The 21,882-nt window shown below is 43.1% G+C and overlaps 1 protein-coding gene across 1 annotated transcript in view; it reads left to right on the forward strand.

The window, feature by feature from the left end:
• LOC147707736 (uncharacterized) overlaps positions 1–21,882 on the forward strand; it is a 551,277-nt gene that overhangs the window by 283,658 nt on the left and 245,737 nt on the right. Inside the window, exons 12-13 of the mRNA XM_086925663.1 lie at positions 241–497; positions 4,137–5,189. Coding sequence (XP_086781789.1) covers positions 241–497; positions 4,137–5,189 — 1,310 coding nt within the window. The remainder of the gene's footprint in view (positions 1–240; positions 498–4,136; positions 5,190–21,882) is intronic.

A 21,882-nucleotide genomic window follows, 5' to 3' on the forward strand; every position in this document is an offset into this window, starting at 1 on the left:
ACTTTGTCATATCAAATCCCTGCTACATTTTTGGCAACTACAAAACAAAGAGTCATAAATAAATGAATTAATTAGAATGAATGAATGAGAATATTTTGACATAAGGTGTATTAAGGAGTCATATTTTCCATCATTCTTTTTCTTTGATACTTCTGCGCATCTCATGATATTTTTTTGCAGACCACACGCTTCTGCTGTATTTTGCCATATGTGCATTAATATTTTTCACATTTTTTGCAGGTTGCCTGGTGGTACCAGCTGGTTCTCACTCAGATTTCCTTCAAGAATGCTCTGCAGATTGGAATCAGTAAAAAGCTGGGTTTTGCCAACAGTGTAGTATTTATAAACCCTGCCTGGAAGATTCAAGTGAGCAGTTTCTTAATTCATCATTCCCCTCCTACTCCTAAGGAATTGCTCCGCCTTTGCCAACTTTCTGATCGATTGTCTGAACTGCATCCTGAAATACAAAGGCAACGTGCAACACTCTTATCACAGAGGTACGTATTATCTGAATTCCAATTAAATTATTTTGTTTTGTTGTGTTTTAGGAATAGGAAATATTGATACTTGAGAATAAGTAAGAGTCTTTATGTTGAAAACTGGGTTACTAGTTCATGGGGTGAAACCCTTCTCAAGCAGCAACCACACTTCTTCTCAGGGAGAAACATAAGCATACCCCAGAATTAACCTGTGCTTAATCCTCTGGTAGCATGGCACACAAGCAGTCAGGCTTAACTTAGAGGAAAGGTGTAAAATATTTATGTCAGACAAAAACAAAAATAAAGTATACACACAACACAAGAAAAAATCCAAACTAATTTAGAAAAATAGAGAACATTTAAAAATTATTTGATACCAAATCAACAAAAATCCAATTAGTAGAACCGGTGCTATGCCATTTTAAAGATTTACGTAAAAGTAGGGCACAAGTACAAAGTGCCTTCGGTGGTTATCAGGTCAAGCCGAACTAGCCCAAAGTTACACGTTCGAGCCGACCACAATGGAGCTTGGGCCAGATACATGAACCGACTTAGGACTGCTGAACAAAGTACCTTAATTCTTGGTTGCAGAGCGTTGCAAGGTCCCGCGTCGAGGATGCTTCACGCAGCAATAGTCCAGGGCTGTGATACGGGGTCCTGGATCAAGGATGCGCCACACAGCGGCAGTTCCGAGAAGCTGCAGGGCTGCGATATGAAATCCTGCGTAGAGGATGCATTGTACAGCGGTGATTCCAAGGAGCTGCAAGGTTCTGCGTCAGGGATGCATCATGCAGCGGTGGTTCCAATGTGAGGCTGAGATGCGTTGCTCTTTGTAAGTTCTGTTTGGACCACAGCTCGGCTGGTAGAGCACCTTCAGCCTACTTTCAAAGGTCCAGGACTGGGATGACACCACTGGGGGGTGGGGACTCGCAGCACACAGAGTCTAGGTGCTGGGTTTAAGGTGATTGTAGCCTTTTCTGTCACTAAGGCTCTGATAATTAGCCAACTAGCCATTGGAGCCACGCTGGTAGTCCTGGGTTCAAGATGCATGTCCAGTCCTTCTCTCTCAAGCAGCAGGGTAGCAGGGTGGGTAGCAGGGCAGCATGGCAGCAGGGCAGAAGGGCAGCAGAGATGCATTCCTTCGGGCAGCAGGGCAGTCCTTCTTCTGAGCCTTCCACAGGTCCAGAAGTGTACTGAAGAGTTGGGTCTGAGGATCCACTGTTTACACTTGGTGCCAGCTTTGAAGTAGAAGTTTCTAGGAGGTTCCACTCTCAGAGTTGTTGGGAATTTCCTTACACACTGTCCTGGGCACAGCTTGTCTTGTTGTACAATAAACTGGTGTGAAATCCTTTGTGAGTGGGCTGAGGCAGAGTCTTTGTGATCTGCAAGAGTGGTAGGTGACAGCTCTACTCCCTATCAAATCAGAGATGCCCATCCTGCCAACACATATTCCCCCTTTGACTCACTGTCTGTGAGAAATACACAAAGACTAACTACCAGCTACACCTGTTCATGTGACCCAGGATACAGGCTGCCGGCACCAAATGGTTAGGGCAAGAAAATGCCAAATTTCCAAAAGTAGCATTTTCATAATTGTGACTTTAAATCTGACCCTACCATTAAAGAGGGTTTTAAATTACAATTGTTTAGAGATCAAACTCAACATTCCTACTTGCTTCCAATTGAAAGTTCACTTATATAGATTTGTACAGTGCACTAATCCCCAAGAGGGTATCCAGGCGCTTTGGCAGGTGTGTAAGTATGTGGTCCCCAAGGTGCTTATACAAAGAGTCAGGTCTTCAGCTTCTAGTGGACCTCAAGAAGTGAGGAGGAGGCTCTGATGTGTTGAGGGAGGCCGTTCAATGTATTGAGTGTGTTATACGAGAATGAGAAACCTCCAGTTTTGCTTTTGTTGATGCAGGGAGCGTGTGCGAGTGAGGCAGAGCATAGGTGTTTGGTGAGTTGGTGAAAGTGTATGTGGCTGTTTTGGTATTCTGGTCCTGTGTTGTGTAGGGCTTTGTATGTGTAAGTGAGAAGTTTGAGGAATGGCTATGCTTGTGAATGGGGGGTCAGTGAAGCTTCCTGAGGTGTGGTGTAATGTGGGTGCAGCATGGGAGGTTGAGTATGAGTCTTGCTGCTTTCTTCTGGATAGTCTGGATCCGGTATAGGACTTGTTTGGAGATTCCATCATAGAGTGTTTTGCAGTGGCAGCTCCTCGAGGGAGTGCTGTGGGGTGGTGGGGCAGGCGGGGGAGGGGCAGGGGGTAGTAAACTCCGGCATACGGCTGAACGGAGGTAAGTAAATAAATAAAACGAATTATATTGCACGCGCTGCATCGCCATTTGTCGTTGCAGCGCACGCAATGTAATTTGTTTTATATATTTATTTATTTACTTACCTCCGTTCGGCCGTATGCCGGAGTTTACTAACCCCACTCTGCCCCTGCCACTCCCCCACCCCGCCCCAACACACCGCCCCACAGCACTCCCGCGAGGAGCCGCTACTGGAGTGTTGCTATAGTCCAGCCTACTTTTGAAGAATGCTTGCATGCTGGACCGTCTGGTGTTCTGAGGAAACCATTTTAAGATCTTTCGCAGCATGCATGGAATGTGGAAGCAAGAGGTGCACACTGCGTTGACTTCAGCCATCATGTTGAGCTTGTCATCTAGAATGAGCCCAAGATTTTTGTGTGGTCTCTAGGTGTGAGTGTTGGTCCTAGCTCCGAGGGCCACCAAGTGGAGGAGTCCTGTGGAGTGGTCTTGTTGACAAAGACCAGCTTATTAAATGTAATAACGTAACCCAATGTTATCCTATGGGAGAGATAGGCCTTGTAGTTGTGAAAAGCTCAAGATGAAGCTAAACGTTTCATGCATACTGTAATCAAGATCACCCGCATAGTTCAAGCAACAGGACATAACCCTGGGTAGGCACTAATTGATTCTTAAGGGAATATAGAAAAATACTGTAGGACACCCCCCATCCAGCTCTGCAATGGGAGGACAGTTGTTTGGAATAATCTTGCTGGCTTCCGTGATGGCTCTGATGTCTGCAGAGTGTTTGGTTACCGCCATGTTTCATTACCTTTCAATGTATTCTTATTTTGTATGGATAAAAAGCAGAGTTTATGTAATTGTAATATTTGTACTTACCAACATTTCACAGCAAAACTGTGTGTGTCATTAGGGATTTAACCTGGGCACGTATTCTCTTTTGTCCCTTTGCCTGTAAGGCGGAGTCACAATATGTAACATGGGGCAACTTTCTAGATATTTTACACGCCAAGAGCTGCTTGAGTATTAACAGAGTATCCTCTCATTAATCAGAAAGGCACTTCCTGGAAAGGATATAAGTTTTCAGGTTCAACCTCAATAAAAAAGGAGGGTAAAAACAAAGCAATGTGCAGTTTTTCTCAAGCTGTACATTTTTTCTGTACTTTCTATAAAAATAGCATAACATAATAACTCTGTGCACCGAGCTCAACCTGGCATCGCTGTGTAAAGTGAACTAAGTATTGTTAAAAAATGCATTTTGTAGTTGATGCACAGTTGCAATTTTAATCGCACACTAATGTTTAGATTGCAGTGCAAATAATGCAACCTGCCATATTGCGTGAATATTCAATTAAGTTTTTTTGTTGAACATTCCTTTTTCCTTTAGATGTCGTGTTTTAATCAACCTGATGACATGTGGTGGACAAGTGCAGCACAGCGATGTACAACACGCTATTTACTGGCAAAAGAACTTAGTTGCTTGTGACAATGGATCAGTTTTGGAAGCTAGTGTTCAAACTGGTGAAAATATTAAACGTTTTAGTGGAATTTGTCATTCATCGAATGGTTTTCCGAAAAGTGATCAAGGGGATTCGAGTTTTTCCAAAACCTCGCCAGCGCTGAAGTACCCAGAAGAGTTTACCTTCACTGACAAAGGCATACCTGCTACCAAAAAAACAGTGCCCAATTGTTTGACTTTCCAATCTAAAGCTTTCCAAGATGTAATAACAGACATGCCCCCAGCAACATTTCTAAATTCTAGTAACCACACTACAGACCAAACTGTACAGCAAATCGTTTCACAGGCACATGAAGAGGCCCCATTGAAACCAACTTGGAGCGGGCAGAGGCCACTCAGCAGAACTACGAATATTGGGTGGTTGTGCCTCCAAAACACACTGAATGCATTCAAAACAAGACTTTCTGGGATTGATGTGAATAATCACGTGAATAGGAAAGCAGATGAGTTGCTGCCTAAGAACCCTTGGCTAAGCCTGCCTCTTGAGGACCTTGGATTGTCTGGTGAGATCACAATAAGACCTAGTAACCTGACAACTACACCGCTAGAGAAAGGAACTACTTGTATCTTGTGCTCTGCTCATCTGAAAGACCCATCCGCCCCTCCATCGGTGTGCAAAGATATTAGCACTTGCAAACCACTGAACTCTAAATCAGTAGAAATTCAGGTGAACGAAGGTAGCTTGAAGAGTGTTTCTTTCACTCATGAATCTGCTATTCAGACGGACGAAGGTAATTGTTATAAACTTTCTAAAGTTGAAAACCGAGATCATGAACGGAGTCCAGTTGAAATAATTGTATCCAGGACTTTTAACGCTCGAGAGGAAAATGAAGGAAAAAAAGACCTGACCTCAGCTGTTGATTGGGATAGCTTTGATCAGCACCTGTCTCGAAGAGTCATGGTCGACTACGGAAAACATAAGTAAGTGTTTTTAAAAATCTACCAAACCAGGTGATTGTTGTTTGCCGTATTGAAACCACGGTTGTCCGGTGAAATAGGAACCAGGTAATGCACTTTAGGACAATAACTCATTCTTTCAAGACCTAGGAGGAGCACAAAGCTTTATTCTTTATTGCTCTTCTTTTACATTTCAGGTGCAATTATTCTTCTTGTTCTTTTTCCCCTTCATTATGTTTTGTTAAGAGGGAAGATGGTGGTGTATTCCGTTTTGGAACCATGGTGCCATGGTTCCAGTTTACTGCTGAAGATCTCGCCTCAGCTGACAAGATCTAGATGAAATGAAAGAATGAAAGAAAAAAAGAAAATGAAGAATAATTGTAACAGGAATGCAAAAGAAGAGCAAGAAAGACTAAAGGAAAAGGAATCATTAACATGAAGAATACTTGCACAAGAAATGTAAAAGAAGAGCAAAAGTGGAAAACGCCAGCTGGACACCAAAAAAGCAAGAACATGGTCTTCATAAGCAACAGCAATATTTCCACATAGCATTATCAATTAAATAAACTAGCACATGTTTCCACATAACATCATCAATAAAATAAACAATAACATATTAATTAAACTAGAACATACCATTCCATATCCCCCCAAACCTAAATGATTAATTCAAAATATAATGTAAATACTTTGGGCAACTGGTGTTCCTTAGTCCCCCCACTCCTATGGAAGACCGTGTGAGTAATTGCATTCATGCTTCCACCTTGAATGGCATAGGAGGAATCCCTAGAAGGGACAAGATTCACATTAGTATCCACACCTTCACATTGGATTACATCAGTTCTCCCGCCACCATCACTAGGTAACCCTGACCTGGTTACTTGTGTCTCTACTGCCTCCTCCATTCTAAACTCATCCACAAGCCACCAATCTCCCCCAACTCTCATGCTTTCAGTAGACACCCCTTCAGTAAGCACCCCAACAACTACATCACCTACCTTTGTGATCAATGCACAGGAAAACCAGATTTAATCTCAGTACCTCATCCAACAGCAGTGGCACAGCAACTGTCACTTCTTAGAATTCTCACATCAGATCGCGTAAGAGAGGTTCTAACAGTGACATCATCAAATGAGATTCCACACCACACTTCCCCCTCCCTTACAATAAAGAACAAAGTGAAATAATAAATATATGCTTAATGAAACACAGGGAAAGAACATCTAAGAATACAACACAAGAAGAAGAGAGTGCAGAAGAGTAAGTGACAATAAAAATGAAAAATAAACTGTCATGAATGACTTCACAAACTAAGAAGAATGCATCACACAACAAAATCCTTAAGGTAAGCAAGTTTCCTAATTTCCCTAAAACCTCTCCTTTGAGCTGGTAGAAAACTTGGGCAAGAACTTACAGAGGAACTGAATAACAGGCTTCACTTACACCTGAATGTGACATGAAAACTGAGTTGTCAGAAGAATTAGAATTATGGCGTATTCCAAATTTATGTATTTATTTATTTATGCGTTTTTATATAGCACAGACTTTACCCGAAGGCGTCCGAGCGCTTCACAATAGGATCAGAACTGATACATGAGGAGAACATTACACGTGAACAGATTACAAAAGCAGACGTTAAGTTACATGAGGTAAAAGTGACAATTGTGAGCAAACAAAGACCAATTAGAGGTATAATACTGCAATATATGCTAGACACTCAGGCACAAGAACAAACGTTACGTAGGCAATGGTAGCACTTGGGCAAGTATCAAAGGCAAGCAAAATGTGAGAGGTAGCAAACAGTGTGTTACAAAAGAAAAGTGGCGTGTGCATGTTACAAAAGAGTACCAAACACAGGTACAAGGATAATACTGCAATAAATGGCAAACACTCCAACCACAAGAACACACTGGGAAGGCACTTCCATAGTCATGGAGAATAGAATTTTCAGTAATGGGAGGTCTTCCTTCAGATAATAGAGAGGACGTGAATTACTTTTGGAGGTGTCTTTAGAGGAGGAGAACTTTGAGGTCCGTTTTGAAGGCCTAGGATGAGGCGGTGGTCCGGAGCTGAGGCGGAAGGGAGTTCCAGATTCTCACCGCGTTGCCTGAAAAGGATTGGGCCATCGATCTTTCCTTCTTGAAAGTGGGAGGTTCAAGCAGTAGATTTTCCGCTTTACGTGATGGACTAGAGCCTCCAGAGAGTTTCAGTTTATTCGCCAGGTAGCGAGGAGAGGAGGAGTGCAAGGCTTTGTGGGTGATACAGGCAGTCTTGTAGATAGCTCTAGCCTCGATGGGAAGCCAGCGGAGGGTGGATGAGATCGGTGTGATGTGGTCGCTTCTTTTGGCCCCATACATGAAACGAGCTGCTGAATGGAGAACAGATTAAAAGGGGGACAAGTGGGATTTGGGGAGGCCAGTAAGAAGAGAATTGCAGTAGTCCAGTCTGGAGAGGACCAGCGATTGCACCAGGGTTATAAGGTCCTGCTCCGGGAAGAAGGGACGGATTCCCCAAAGAAGGCGCAGTTGGTATCGAGCAGACTTTGCAATGGAATTGATGTGGGAGAGTAGATTGAGTTTTTTGTCGAGTATGACACCAAGGAATTTTGCGCTGTCGACAATGATGGGTTTATTGTTAAGTACATTCATCTGATCCATCCATGATTGAACCGGGGGAGGAGAGAGTGAGGAGGAGAAGAGGAGGAATTCAGTTTTGGAGGGATTCAGAATCAGTTGATGAGTTGACATCCAGTTTTGAATGGAGTCAAGAGTAGATGGAGAGATTGTGAGTGGAGGCAACCTTGAAGGTAGATTTGAGTGTCGTCTGCATAGAGATGATAGTGGATCCCGGATTTACTTAGGAGATTTCCCAGTGGTTCTAAATAGAGATTGAACAATGTGGGTGCAAGTATAGAGCCTTGAGTAACACCTTGACCTACCGCCACAGGAGATGAAAGACTGTGCGCTATTTTGATCATTTGGGATCTATCAGAGAGGAAGGAAGCAAACCATTTAAGCACAGTGCCCTCCATGCCCATTCTTTGTTGAAGAGTGTTGAGGAGGGTGTTGTGATTGACAGTGTCAAAGGCTGCAGAAAGGTCAAGGAGAATTAGAAGACAGGACCCCCCCAAATCGAGTATCCTCAGAGCGTCATCAACCACTTGCAGTAGGGCTGTTTCAGTGCTGCAGTTTTAGATGAAGCCGGACTGACAATTGTAAAGAAGATCATTGTCCTTGATATGACGAGAGAGTTGTTTCGCTACACATCTTTCTGTGATCTTCGCAAGAAAGGGTAGGTTAGTGATGGGGTGGAAGTTGTTGAGGTCAGTCGCATCAGCAGTGGGTTTTTTAAGCAGCGGGGTGACCTGCCCAGTTTTGAAGGAAACAGGAAGGGAGCCTTGCCAGAGGGAGAGGTTGACCAGAGTGGTCCAATAGGAAAGGGAATGGGTATAGAAGTCAATGGCAATGGCACTGGGGATGGGGTCCAGAGAATGGTTGGAGGGCTTTCTTTCGCGGATGCACTTGAGTAGGGCATCTTCAGATATGGGGTCAAAGTTCTACCAAATGGCTGAGGATTTGCTCTCCTCTGGAGGGGTAGGATGAGCGACCTGATCCACAAGTGATTTAACTTTTTCATAGAAGAATATAGCAAAATCCGCTGCTCTCTTTGTAGAATCCTCCAACTTGGAGGTTGGGGAGAGCAGTTAGGAATCTTGATGAGATCGAATAGCTTTTTGGGTCTATTTTTGGCTGAGTCAAGGAGGGTTTTGAAGTGCGCCCCTTTCCCAAGGAAGATGTGCTTGTGGTACTTGGATCTTGCTGAGCGAAGCGTGGCCAAATTATCGGTAGAGGGCACTTGCCTCCATTGTTTCTCCAGGAATCTTAGCTGCTTCCTTTCTTCATAGAGGGATTTGTTGAACCAAGGTGCTGAGGGAGTGGGCCTTATCCTTTTGCTTTTGAGTGGAGCAACGTTATTGATTTTGGCTGCAAGGACTGTGAGGCATTGGGAGGTGAGTTCGTCAACATTTAGGACCGTGTCTAGCCTTGGAAGTGATAACAAAGCTGATTCACAGAGGGGACCAACATCAATATTTTTAGCATCACGGAACCAGGAGATAGCCCTCTTAAGTTGGCCAAGAGTTATAGAGTGTGATAGTTGAAGAGAGAATGGGATGAGGAGGTGGTCCGACCAGTCTACATGAATAGGGGTAGTGATAGAAAGTATACCTGCTTTAGAAATAACAAGGTCCAGGATTGAGCCCTTAGGATGTGTTGATTCTGTGCAGTGTTGGATAAGATCGTTTGCAGAGAGGAAGGTGGCCAGCGAGTTCGCAGAAGAGTCATGCGGTAAGCCCCAGTGGAGATTGAAGTCACCCACGAAGGTCTGATTGTCACTTTGCGAGTATTGGTCGCTGATGAAGTCAGTGAGTTCCTCCATAAACGAAGGGCCACTCCGGGGCGTGCGGTAAATGACATGGAATCTGAGGGGTGAGCGGTGGCGGTGGTGCAATTGAAGCTCAAGAGAAAGGCATTCAAAAGTGTGGGAGGAGCTGATAGGAGAAGCCTTAAGTTGAAGAGAGTTTCTAAAGATGACTGCAACACCTCCGCCCGTGTTGTCAGTTCTGTCATTCCTAAATATAGAATAGCCTGTAGGTAATAGGAGATCAAACATAAAGTGAGAGGTATCTTTGAACCAGGTCTCTGTGAGGAAGAGCATGTCAATATTGTGATGGGTGATGGTATCGGCGATTTCAAGTTTGTGTTTTACTGCAGACCTGCAGTTGTGGAGCAGACAGCGCAGCTCTGTCAAGACTGTTTTGGTGACGGGGGCACTTGGCTCTTAAGGGTGATCGGGATATTGTACTTATGCGCAGGTGCTCGGGAGGGTTTAGGTGGATGCTTAGTTCTGACAGAGGAGATGGTCGGAATAGTGTAAATAGTAGGGTTACTAGGGTATGCAGGTTGAAGAAGGGTGTTGTTCAAGGGCTTGTGTGAGTTAACGAAGTTTGCAGACGACAGGTTGAGCTTGGCTGTATTGGGAGAGGGGGCGAGGTGCATCTCGTGGGAAGTTGGGAAGGAGTAGAGGTGCATGGAAGGGTGGAAATCTTAGAGCTTAAAAGTGAAATGGCAGCTGTAAGCTGGGAGATGGAGGTGATAAGAGAGCCTAGCTTATTTTCCAGAGAGAGTAAGGCAGAGCACGGAAGGTTGGGTGGCTCGATGGAAACAGGGGGAATTGGTGGTGGAAGGCAGGGAGAGGTGGGGGGACAGGAGGTGAGTTGGGGTATAGGGTTCAAAAGTGGGGAATGGTGGAGGTTGAGAGCGGAAGTTGGTCAATCGGAGGTGAAGGGAGAGTTGTCTTTGTTGGTGTTGCAAGGAGGAGAGGAATTAAGGACAAATTTCGGGGGAGAAGGGTGCGGCGGTAGGGTAGAAGGAGAGGGGAGGACTGTGCGGAGTCATGGGAATGTAGGAAGTTTGGGAGTAAAAGAGGTGAGGTGGTTGTGGAGGTCCTGTCTGCTAGGAGAGGTGGCTGTGGGGGAACAGGCATCTGGCAGAGTGAGGGGGGTTGAGAGAAAGGGAAGTAGAGGAAAGGAAGTGGTTCTGCTGCGCCCGAGGGAGGGAAATGGAAAGTGTTACCAAGGGGGAAAGGGAATAGCCTCCCTAATAAAAGAGAGAGGGACCCCAAGACCAAAGGGATAGGGTTCCACAGTTGGCGCAAGTCAAAAATTAATTCCCTTTGGGCGAATTAACGTTAATACATAAGTACTTACAGACATACAATAAACTTACCAATACCAAACAGATAACAAGGAAGCAATGAAAATAAGTGATAAATTCAATACATGTGAAAACACTATGGTAAAATTAAGTATTCGAACAATTTATTAGCATATATTACATTTGTTAAAAATTGGGAAACACATACAGGACGGAACAATAATCAATAAAATCAACATTCCAATAAAAAGGAGCTACAGGGAGAAAGGACTAAACTCAAACAAAAAACAGTAATTTTGAATTTTCCTTAGTTTCTATTCCCAGATTTACTCCTTGAGCATCGACGCGTTTCGGCGGTATAATCAATCTAAAACCGCCTTCATCAGGGCAATTTGTACAAATGTTTCCCAATACTTCTGAAAATTAAATAAGATCGGTCTTAGTTATAGATTATAAACACAACAGATCATATTTAACAAAAGCAGGTTAGAAAGACATCCCTAAAAAACATAATGTATATATTCTACTCAATTTATGAACACACATAAACATTACTTCCAGTATACAAAACATACAACATATATCAGTTACATATAGGGCTGACCAATTAGTAGCCAAAAACATTTAAATTCATTTCGTCACATAGGTAATATTCCTCATGTTTAACTATATTATAAGAGACCTTCGCTATATCAGCCTAGCTAAAGGCCAGGAACATATGACCAAGCATCACATCATGATTCAAATGTCAAATTATCAGATAGACCAGTTCTAAAACCGAGGTGGCAATACGGAGAGTCATGATATGTCACCTACCTCAGGTAAGCAAAGGGTCTTTCAATGTATCATAAGGGGTATACTGCCTCCTTATCGTTTGTTGGAGATATTCGTCCAGCGAATTATCTTCTTGATATACACAGTATTCCTAATTGTGACATGAATGAACATCACATTTAGTATTTGTGAAGGCCAATGTATTCTTTCAAATCAACGTCCTTAGCTCGTGATCTGCCTAGGTAACAGGTGTCTTATATACCAAAATAGTGTAAAGATCTATCCATACAGAATATAAATACTCCCGCTAAGGTGTTGACAGACCTGAAACAGCGAGCCTAGCCCTACTGATAGCATATCCTTACACTGTCTTACAGATTTTTCAGCGGTATCATGTTGTACTAAAGCGTTTATGTCAAAGATTCTCCACGACATAAAGTGCGTGATCAATCAAAAACCACGTAATAGTGCATCTATATCTACTCTTGGCGTACCAATAAGAATGTGAACAGAGAAAACAAGAAGAAGAAGGAGCCTTATTCGGTCAAACAAGGATAGTCATACACATAAAAAAGAGTGGGACTCTCCACCTTTTACTTACTAAATTAAAATGATGACGGAATCTTTATCATAATTCCACTTTTTGTGACACATCCAGCATAATGGCTGGGAACTTTAAATAGAAAACATGCCATTAATGGCTTAATCGAAACAAGACATAGCCCACTAATACTGATACAGATCTCTAGGTATACTCACAAAAGAGTTAAAATCAATACGTCCAAAGCACGCGGTAGTGCTGAACTGGATACCGACTCCCACCTATAGACAGAGCGGTTTACGACGTTTGTAAGGTTCAGGGTTCCAGAAAGATACCCGGGACACGAGGTGATTTCCTCCGTGTTTACCCTGTATTTAAAAAAACAACAAACAGACACAAACTGTTTCAGAAGCTTGCCCCGCTCGTAGCAACGCGTTTTAGCATAATACAACCCATATCATTCCTTTACCTCTTTCATTCACTCACGAACGTCCCGCGTGAATGTCTGCTCCTCCTACCGGCTAGCAGCGACTGAGAAGTCCGCGCTGATATATATACACTGAACTAATTTGTCAGCGGACGTCTTAATGACGAACGCGGAAGTAATAGATACCGATGAAAGACTACCCGAGGTGCCTGCCGCGTTTACGAAACCCGTGACAACACGAAGGAAATTATATAGGCAATATATTGTCGTAATGTCGCTGAAATTGAGTTATAAAAAACACTCTATATTGGAGAAATAGTGCTACACGACAATAGATTTTATGTGTAGCATTATAAATATAGGGGACAGATATAACTCTATAGCCGCCCAGCCATATATATCTCTCTATTTACACACTCGAGATATATAGCTACAAATTTTGTGGTCATTAATGTGTTCAGCATAGTAAACATAGATTCGTGACTCGTAATCTCTGAAAAAATTCCAGTTTATAATAATTGCCATATTCAGATCAGGATACATTCTAAGTTTGAAAATAAAAGAATATTAAAGTAATGGCTAGTATCTACTGAAATTGAATTTCCCAAAGTTACCGGTCGAACTAATAGACCCGATAGACCTCGTGTTTTCGAGCGCCAGTATTGGTTAAAGTACCAACAGGGATATCGACATTTCCCCTAGCATACTAAGTGGTAAGTAGAGGCATTCATAACTACCACTGCAAAGGGGAGATTCTAGATGTCACCCACGTTCAGTGCACCTTCCTGATATACAAATACATCACTCATAACCAGGAATACTTTAGTTCCACACATATCTGTGTGACAAGTGGATATCCAGCACCTGTACCCTAAATTCCTAGATAGAACAGACAAAGTCATGTCATTAGAATAATGAATTTGTGAACTTATCCGTCACAAAGATCTATCAAAGTGTCCACTAAACACAGATACAGCAAATAAGATTAAACCGCTCCAATGATACGATCCCATTCTTCTCTTGAGTTAAGGCCCCTTCTGACCGTATCGAGGTAGGAGATATACCACTGCTCTCTCTCCTTCCTTCTGGAGACAATATTGCCACCTCTTTTGCCTATTTTTATTTTTTCCATTATAAACCAGCCAAATTCAGATTCCTTGTGTCCCTTTTCTAAGAAATGGGCAACAATAGGGGCAGTCACTTTTTTTGTTTTGATGGCTGATCTATGTTCCTGGAGCCTAGTGCGTACCTCTCTACCCGTCTCTCCCACATAGCAGAGGCCGCACGGGCATTTGAGCAGGTAGATGACATTTTTACTTTTACAATTATTATGGGTCTTGCATACTATTTTCTTGGTGTTACAAACAATCTCTGATCCCACAATACATTGAGTACAGATGTTACAGTTGCCACATTTAGTTGTTCCAGTGACCCTAGTACCATTAATTGTTCTTTGGCTATCCACAGATTCCTCTTTGTAGGTATGAACAAGTAAGTCACAGAGATTTTTATTCTTTTTGAATGCAAAAAGAGGTTTCTCTAGTACTAATTCTTCTTCATAGTTTAAAATGTGCCAATGCTTGTTCACAACGTTTTTTATCTGATTGCATCAAAACAAAAAAAGTGACTGCCCCTATTGTTGCCCATTTCTTAGAAAAGGGACACAAGGAATCTGAATTTGGCTGGTTTATAATGGAAAAAATAAAAATAGGCAAAAGAGGTGGCAATATTGTCTCCAGAAGGAAGGAGAGAGAGCAGTGGTATATCTCCTACCTCGATACGGTCAGAAGGGGCCTTAACTCAAGAGAAGAATGGGATCGTATCATTGGAGCGGTTTAATCTTATTTGCTGTATCTGTGTTTAGTGGACACTTTGATAGATCTTTGTGATGGATAAGTTCACAAATTCATTATTCTAATGACATGACTTTGTCTGTTCTATCTAGGAATTTAGGGTACAGGTGCTGGATATCCACTTGTCACACAGATATGTGTGGAACTAAAGTATTCCTGGTTATGAGTGATGTATTTGTATATCAGGAAGGTGCACTGAACGTGGGTGACATCTAGAATCTCCCCTTTGCAGTGGTAGTTATGAATGCCTCTACTTACCACTTAGTATGCTAGGGGAAATGTCGATATCCCTGTTGGTAGTTTAACCAATACTGGCGCTCGAAAACACGAGGTCTATCGGGTCTATTAGTTCGACCGGTAACTTTGGGAAATTCAATTTCAATAGATACTAGCCATTACTTTAATATTCTTTTATTTTCAAACTTCGAATGTTTCCTGATCTGAATATGGCAATTATTATAAACTGGAATTTTTTCAGAGATTAAGAGTCATGAATCTATGTTTATTATGCTGAACACATTAATGACCACAAGCTTTGTAGTATATATCTCGAGTGTGTAAATAGAGAGATATATATGGCTGGGCAGCTATAGAGTTATATCTGTCCCCTATATTTATACTGCTACACATAAAATCTATTGTCGTGTAGCACTATTTCTCCAATATAGCGTGTTTTTTATAACTCAATTTCAGCGACATTACAACAATATATTGCCTATATAATTTCCTTCGTGTTGTCACGGGTTTCATAAACGCGGCAGGCACCTCGGGTAGTCTTTCATCGGTATCTATTACTTCCGCGTTCGTCATTAAGACGTCCGCTGACAAATTAGTTCAGTGTATATATATCAGCGCGGACTTCTCAGTCGCTGCTAGCCGGTAGGAGGAGCAGACATCCACGCGGGACGTTCGTGAGTGAATGAAAGAGGTAAAGGAACGATATGGGTTGTATTATGCTAAAACGCGTTGCTACGAGCGGGGCAAGCTTCTGACACAGTTTGTGTCTGTTTGTTGTTTTTTTAAATACAGGGTAAACACGGAGGAAATCACCTCGTGTCCCGGGTATCTTTCTGGAACCCTGAACCCTACAAACGTCGTAAACCGCTCTGTCTATAGGTGGGAGTCGGTATCCAGTTCAGCACTACCGCGTGCTTTGGACGTATTGATTTTAACTCTTTTGTGAGTATACCTAGAGATCTGTATCAGTATTAGTGGGCTATGTCTTGTTTCGATTAAGCCATTAATGGCATGTTTTCTATTTACAGTTCCCAGCCATTATGCTGGATGCGTCACAAAAAGTGGAATTATGATAAAGATTCCGTCATCATTTTAATTTAGTAAGTAAAAGGTGGAGAGTCCCACTCTTTTTTATGTGTATGACTATCCTTGTTTGACCGAATAAGGCTCCTTCTTCTTCTTGTTTTCTCTGTTCACATTCTTATTGGTACGCCAAGAGTAGATATAGATGCACTATTACGTGGTTTTTGATTGATCACGCACTTTATGTCGTGGAGAATCTTTGACATAAACGCTTTAGTACAACATGATACCGCTGAAAAATCTGTCAGACAGTGTAAGGATATGTTATCAGTAGGGCTAGGCTCGCTGTTTCAGGTCTGTCAACACCTTAGCGGGAGTATTTATATTCTGTATGGATAGATCTTTACACTATTTTGGTATATAAGACACATGTTACCTAGGCAGATCGCAAGCTAAGGACATTGATTTGAAAGAATACATTGGCCTTCACAAATACTAAATGTGATGTTCATTCATGTCACAATTAGGAATACTTTGTATATCAAGAAGATAATTCGCTGGACGAATATCTCCAACAAACGATAAGGAGGCAGTATACCCCTTATAATACATTGAAAGACCCTTTGCTTACCTGAGGTAGGTGACATATCATGACTCTCCGTATTGCCACCTCGGTTTTAGAACTGGTCTATCTGATAATTTGACATTTGAATCATGATGTGATGCTTGGTCATATGTTCCTGGCCTTTAGCTAGGCTGATATAGTGAAGGTCTCTTATAATATAGTTAAACATGAGGAATATTACCTATGTGACGAAATGAATTTAAATGTTTTTGGCTACTAATTGGTCAGCCCTATATGTAACTGATATATGTTGTATGTTTTGTATACTGGAAGCAATGTTTATGTGTGTTCATAAATTGATTAGAATATATACATTATGTTTTTTAAGGATGTCTTTCTAACCTGCTTTTGTTAAATATGATCTGTTGTGTTTATAATCTATAACTAAGACCGATCCTATTAAATTTTCAGAATTATTGGGAAACATTTGTACAAATTGCCCTGATGAAGGCGGTTTTAGATTGATTATACCGCCGAAACGCGTCGATGCTCAAGGAGTAAATCTGGGAATAGAAACTAAGGAAAATTCAAAATTACTGTTTTTTGTTTGAGTTTAGTCCTTTCTCCCTGTAGCTCCTTTTTATTGGAATGTTGATTTTATTGATTATTGTTCCGTCCTGTATGTGTTTCCCAATTTTTAACAAATGTAATGTATGCTAATAAATTGTTCGAATACTTAATTTTACCATAGTGTTTTCCAGTGTATTGAATTTATCACTTATTTTCATTGCTTCCTTGTTATCTGTTTGGTATTGGTAAGTTTATTGTATGTCTGTAAGTACTTATGTATTAACGTTAATTCGCCCAAAGGGAATTAATTTTTGACTTGCGGGAAAGGGAATAGCACAGCATTGCTGGAGCAGTGGGAGGGAGGAGAGAGATGCAGTCGGATTGTGGAGAAATCGGTGTGAATAACGAGGGGAGGAGGGGGTAGAAAAGAGGAATGGAGGGAGGGATAAGGGGAGCGTAGGGAAAGTTCACTGGGGAAAAGGTTGGAGGAGAGGTGGACTAAAAACGGGGGGTGACGGGAAGGAATATGGGGGAGGAGAAGAGATTGGAGTACCAGGATGGGGCAGATTGGACGAGGAGCGTATTAGCTAGTGGTAAGGCTGAAGTGATGTGGAAGGGGGCATACTGTGAGGGGGAGGAATAGGAGAGGTCACAGGGGAGGGGGAGGGAAGAGGGCCGACCTGTGCTTCTCGAGAGTGCAGCCAATTGGAGTGTAGGGGGGTCGGGGGAGGAGAAAGGGAGTAATGGGTGGAGCTAGAAGGAGAGTCAGGGAAAAGCCCGGTTGCAGAGGAGGGGAGTAGCGAGGGGAAGACGTGGTCAAAGAGCGAGAGACAGGTGTCTTTGCCTTGGATCATGACAGTACCGTTGTTATAGAGTGAGATAGTGAGGTAACCGTTGAAACACGCAAAGGGGGACATTATTAGTTGTTTCCCATGAGGGATAGAGGAGGAGGAGGTGACGTTAAGGGAATTGTATAAGCTGGTGGACCAAGAGGGGGTGTCGTGAGTGAAGAAAATGAAATCATTTTTGAGCCTCCCAAAACGACCATTGTAAAATTGATCCACAAAAAGGGAATCCGGGAAACGTTCAATAGTGTTATGCTTCAATCTTTTTATTGCAGCTTTAGTCTGGCTGGGAGGATAAATGATTTTGTAGCAATTAATTTCAGCCTTAACTCGAGTGGTGGCCATTTTGGGAAAATGAGGCGGAGGAGGGTGGGGGATATGAGAAGGGTGTTACTGGGAAAGCGGTGGTGAGGAGAAATAAAAGGGCATAAAGGGGGCACATAATCCAGACGTTAAGGTGAAGATATCAGAACTAATGTGCCGTCCGGGAAGTGAGGTGGGTATTTGTTTGGCCCTTTATCTAGGAATACAAGGTGCCAGCTGGCACTAGATAATATTTACAAGGGAATTGTTTACATATGATAGGACCAACTTGACCACTTTCAGAACCATCACAAAGCAAATATAGTCAAAGTAGAACAGAATATAAACGAACACCCAGTGTCCATTGGTGAACACTGTACTTAACACCAGCCTGTTAACAGAACCACATTCGGCACCAACTGCATTGTACGCCCATGATCTCAACAGACTACTATTGGACCCTAAGCTCCTGAGAATCACTAACATTAGGGGCAAAGAGCATAGGGTGGAGCAAAATCTGACTAGCAAAATCTAAATATGCACAACAACCTCGTCATCTTAAGACCACCTGTAGAGGTCTTCTGAACAGGGTGCGGAAAACATACTACATGAAAAACATTTCCTAGCACCACATATACATACAAGGGCCTGGCGCCCTACAAACCTCGCATTCTCCCTGGCCAACTGGCCATCTCAGAGGGGGACTCAAATGCCCTGAATCCATAGTGTTAATGGTGCTGCCAATGCAGCGGGAGTCCTAACTCAATCAGAACTGTCCCCACGGATGAAGTTGCTTAAAAGGTGCAGCTGGCACTACTTGCCGCGCAGCTGTAAAAGGTCTAAACAATGCAGCTGGCACTACTTGCTGCACAGCTGTTAATGGCCTAAACGGTGCCGCTGGCACTACTTGCTGCGCAGCTGTAAAAGGCCTAAACGGTGCAGCTGGCACTACTTGCTGCGCAGCTGTAACTTAAGTATTTTATGAGCGCCTCTTCCAATGGTTTACTAGGAAATGTAATTAAAATCGCACTGTAAGTTGTACTATTTAACCCAAATTCCACAGACGTTGCAAAGAAAGACACCGAACCGCTGGAGAAAGTTAGGTGTGTTCCTTTGCTTGCTGGCTCGGTTCATTTGAGGGGTGAATATATTTGCATGTTACCTCTTTCGAAGATTTGCTTTTGAAGCAAGAAGCTGGGCTGGAGGGAGTGACATTTGAGAGACAAAAAACACAGTTGGAGGTGACCTTGAACCGCAATCTGAAAGGAAACCGAGAGGGATGGAAAAACCCACTGGAATGGGGGGGGGGCCTGGGGCAGTGGTGGGGCCCGCCCCTTTTGGTGTTCCCCTTCTCTTGAGCTTTCATCCAGTTTATTTTTTCCTGAGTTTTGTTTTCTTCCTCTCGTGGCCGATTCCCGCTCCGAGTTTCGTTTCTTCTTCTTCTCCCTGTTGTCACTCGGTGGGGGAGGGGTGGGAGCGGTGCACACCCCCTGGGCTCCAGCGATACCCACCTTTCCAGTGCTATATTGAGCAAATATGTGGGAATTTTGGTGTACACTGCCTAATGATACTGAATTATTTATCAAATATTGTATTTTCACAATAAAACAGCCACACCCGCCCCCTGAAAGGATGGCGCGAGGCGAGCCTCTCACCTTGGCAATGGCGTGAAGGAGCCACGGCCTCTTCCCTGCCTTGAGCGCTGCGGTCTCTCCTCTCCGGGGAGGGGGCAGCCACTACCGTCCAGTTGGTGTCGTCTCTTGACTCAGGCACACGGGTCTGTCTCTTCCCTCAGGGTGCTGCAGTGTCTGGCTTCATGTTCCTCGTTCTCTGCAGTCTCTTGACCACAGCTCCGCATCCTCTGTTTACTGTCTCTGCCTCACCTGGCTGCAAGCCATAGGGTCTCTGCTTTCCAATAGCCGTAGTCTCTTGCCTCGAGCTCTGCGGTCTTTGCGACCCCTTTACTTCGAAGAATGAGGAGGCGCTTGACAGTCTGATGATGTCCTCGACCAAGCTCCTTTCGGCTTCTAAGCGCTACCTCCTGCCTTGACGCTCCCTTGAAGTGCCTAGAGGTCCCTTCTAGTGATCCTTGGTAATCTCCGAGTGCTGTCTATCACAGCGGTGTTGGAGCGGCGGGCAGACGTGGGGGCATCGGCGGTGCCGGGGCAAGGTCCTTCTACTATCTCCACAGGCACAGAGCCGCGGTAGGAAGCGGTCCGCCACCAGAGGCCTGTCCCCGCCACGGTGTCACTCACTGCCTTTCAAGGCAGCCATGGACGAGAATCAGAGAGAAAGGCTAAGTGAGCGCTCACTGGGCCCCGCGCCGCCGCTGACAACCATCATGTGTCTTAACAGCATTTCTGAAACATTTGATTACTTGGAATTCTCTAGTAAACTTTGACCAATTAGCACATCCTTTGGGAGCTTTGATTTTAACAAAATCACCAACCCTTACATCAACATACTTCACACTCTTGCGAGAATCAAAGTCTGCTTTTCTCTTGTATTGAAGAGCTATCTCTTTTTCTCTCCACAAACCAGGCGTATTGTCAACACATCCTTTGCTCCAGCACATCCATCCTGGACATAAAGACGTAGACGGAGACCTACCTTTGAATAATTCAAAAGGAGTTTTACTGGTTGAACCATGATGTGAAAACCGATAGCCCAGAAGTCTGTTAGACAATTCATTCTTCCAATCTAATCCATTCACCCTTGCTAGTTGTATTCCTTCCTTTAATGTTTTGATGACTCTCTCAATGGGACCATTGGTCTCTGGATGATAAAGTGCCGATTTCTTATGTACGACACCACATTTTTTTAAATACAACTCAGTCTCATGAGAACAAAATTGCACACCATTGTCTGTAAGTAAATATCTGGGAAAACCTTCTCTCTTGAATACACCCTCTAGAAACCTAATAACAGCTGCTGAAGAGATGTCCTGCACACATGCAACTTCCACATATCTAGAATACAGATCCATAAGGACAATGACATATGGTGTGGCATGTTCACCCCTTATTGGCCCAAGAATATCCATTGCAACCTCTTCCCAAGGATACTTGGGAAGAGTTCTGCAAACCATGGGTAGCTGATTAGTTTTGAGTCCCTTGACAGCCACCGCACACTCAATGCAATCTCTCATCAAACATTCAACATCATGATCGAGTAAGGGCTACCAAAAATTTCTGCGAAGCCTTCCTTTGGTCTTAACAATCCCCATATGACCTACATGGGCTAAGTGTAATATCCTGCTTCTCAACTTCTCCGGAGGAATTAATCTCGTCCCCCTAAACAAAAACCCTTTATCGACAGCAAGTTCATCCAAAATTATTTCCCAGCATCCTGTAAGTACCTTAAGTTGAGCTTTACACCTAGTGCTCGAACTGACAATATCACTAATTTTACACAGTCACAACGTTCTGAAGTTCCTCTAACCATTTCTCTTCACTAATTGATCCTTCAGTCACCTCACACACACTCACTTCCTCCTCCTGATCCACATCATCACATACATCAGTTTAGGTAACTTTCATGTCAACAAGTCTAGACAAACAGTCAGCAGAGAAGTAATTAATTCAAAATATAATGTAAATACTTTGGGCAACTGGTGTTCCTTAGTCCCCCCACTCCTATGGAAGACCGTGTGAGTAATTGCATTCATGCTTCCACCTTGAATGGCATAGGAGGAATCCCTAGAAGGGACAAGATTCACATTAGTATCCACACCTTCACATTGGATTACATCAGTTCTCCCGCCACCATCACTAGGTAACCCTGACCTGGTTACTTGTGTCTCTACTGCCTCCTCCATTCTAAACTCATCCACAAGCCACCAATCTCCCCCAACTCTCATGCTTTC

Source organism: Lissotriton vulgaris, chromosome 6 (assembly GCF_964263255.1).
Source record: "Lissotriton vulgaris chromosome 6, aLisVul1.2, whole genome shotgun sequence".
NCBI classification, from domain to species: Eukaryota; Metazoa; Chordata; class Amphibia; order Caudata; family Salamandridae; genus Lissotriton; species Lissotriton vulgaris.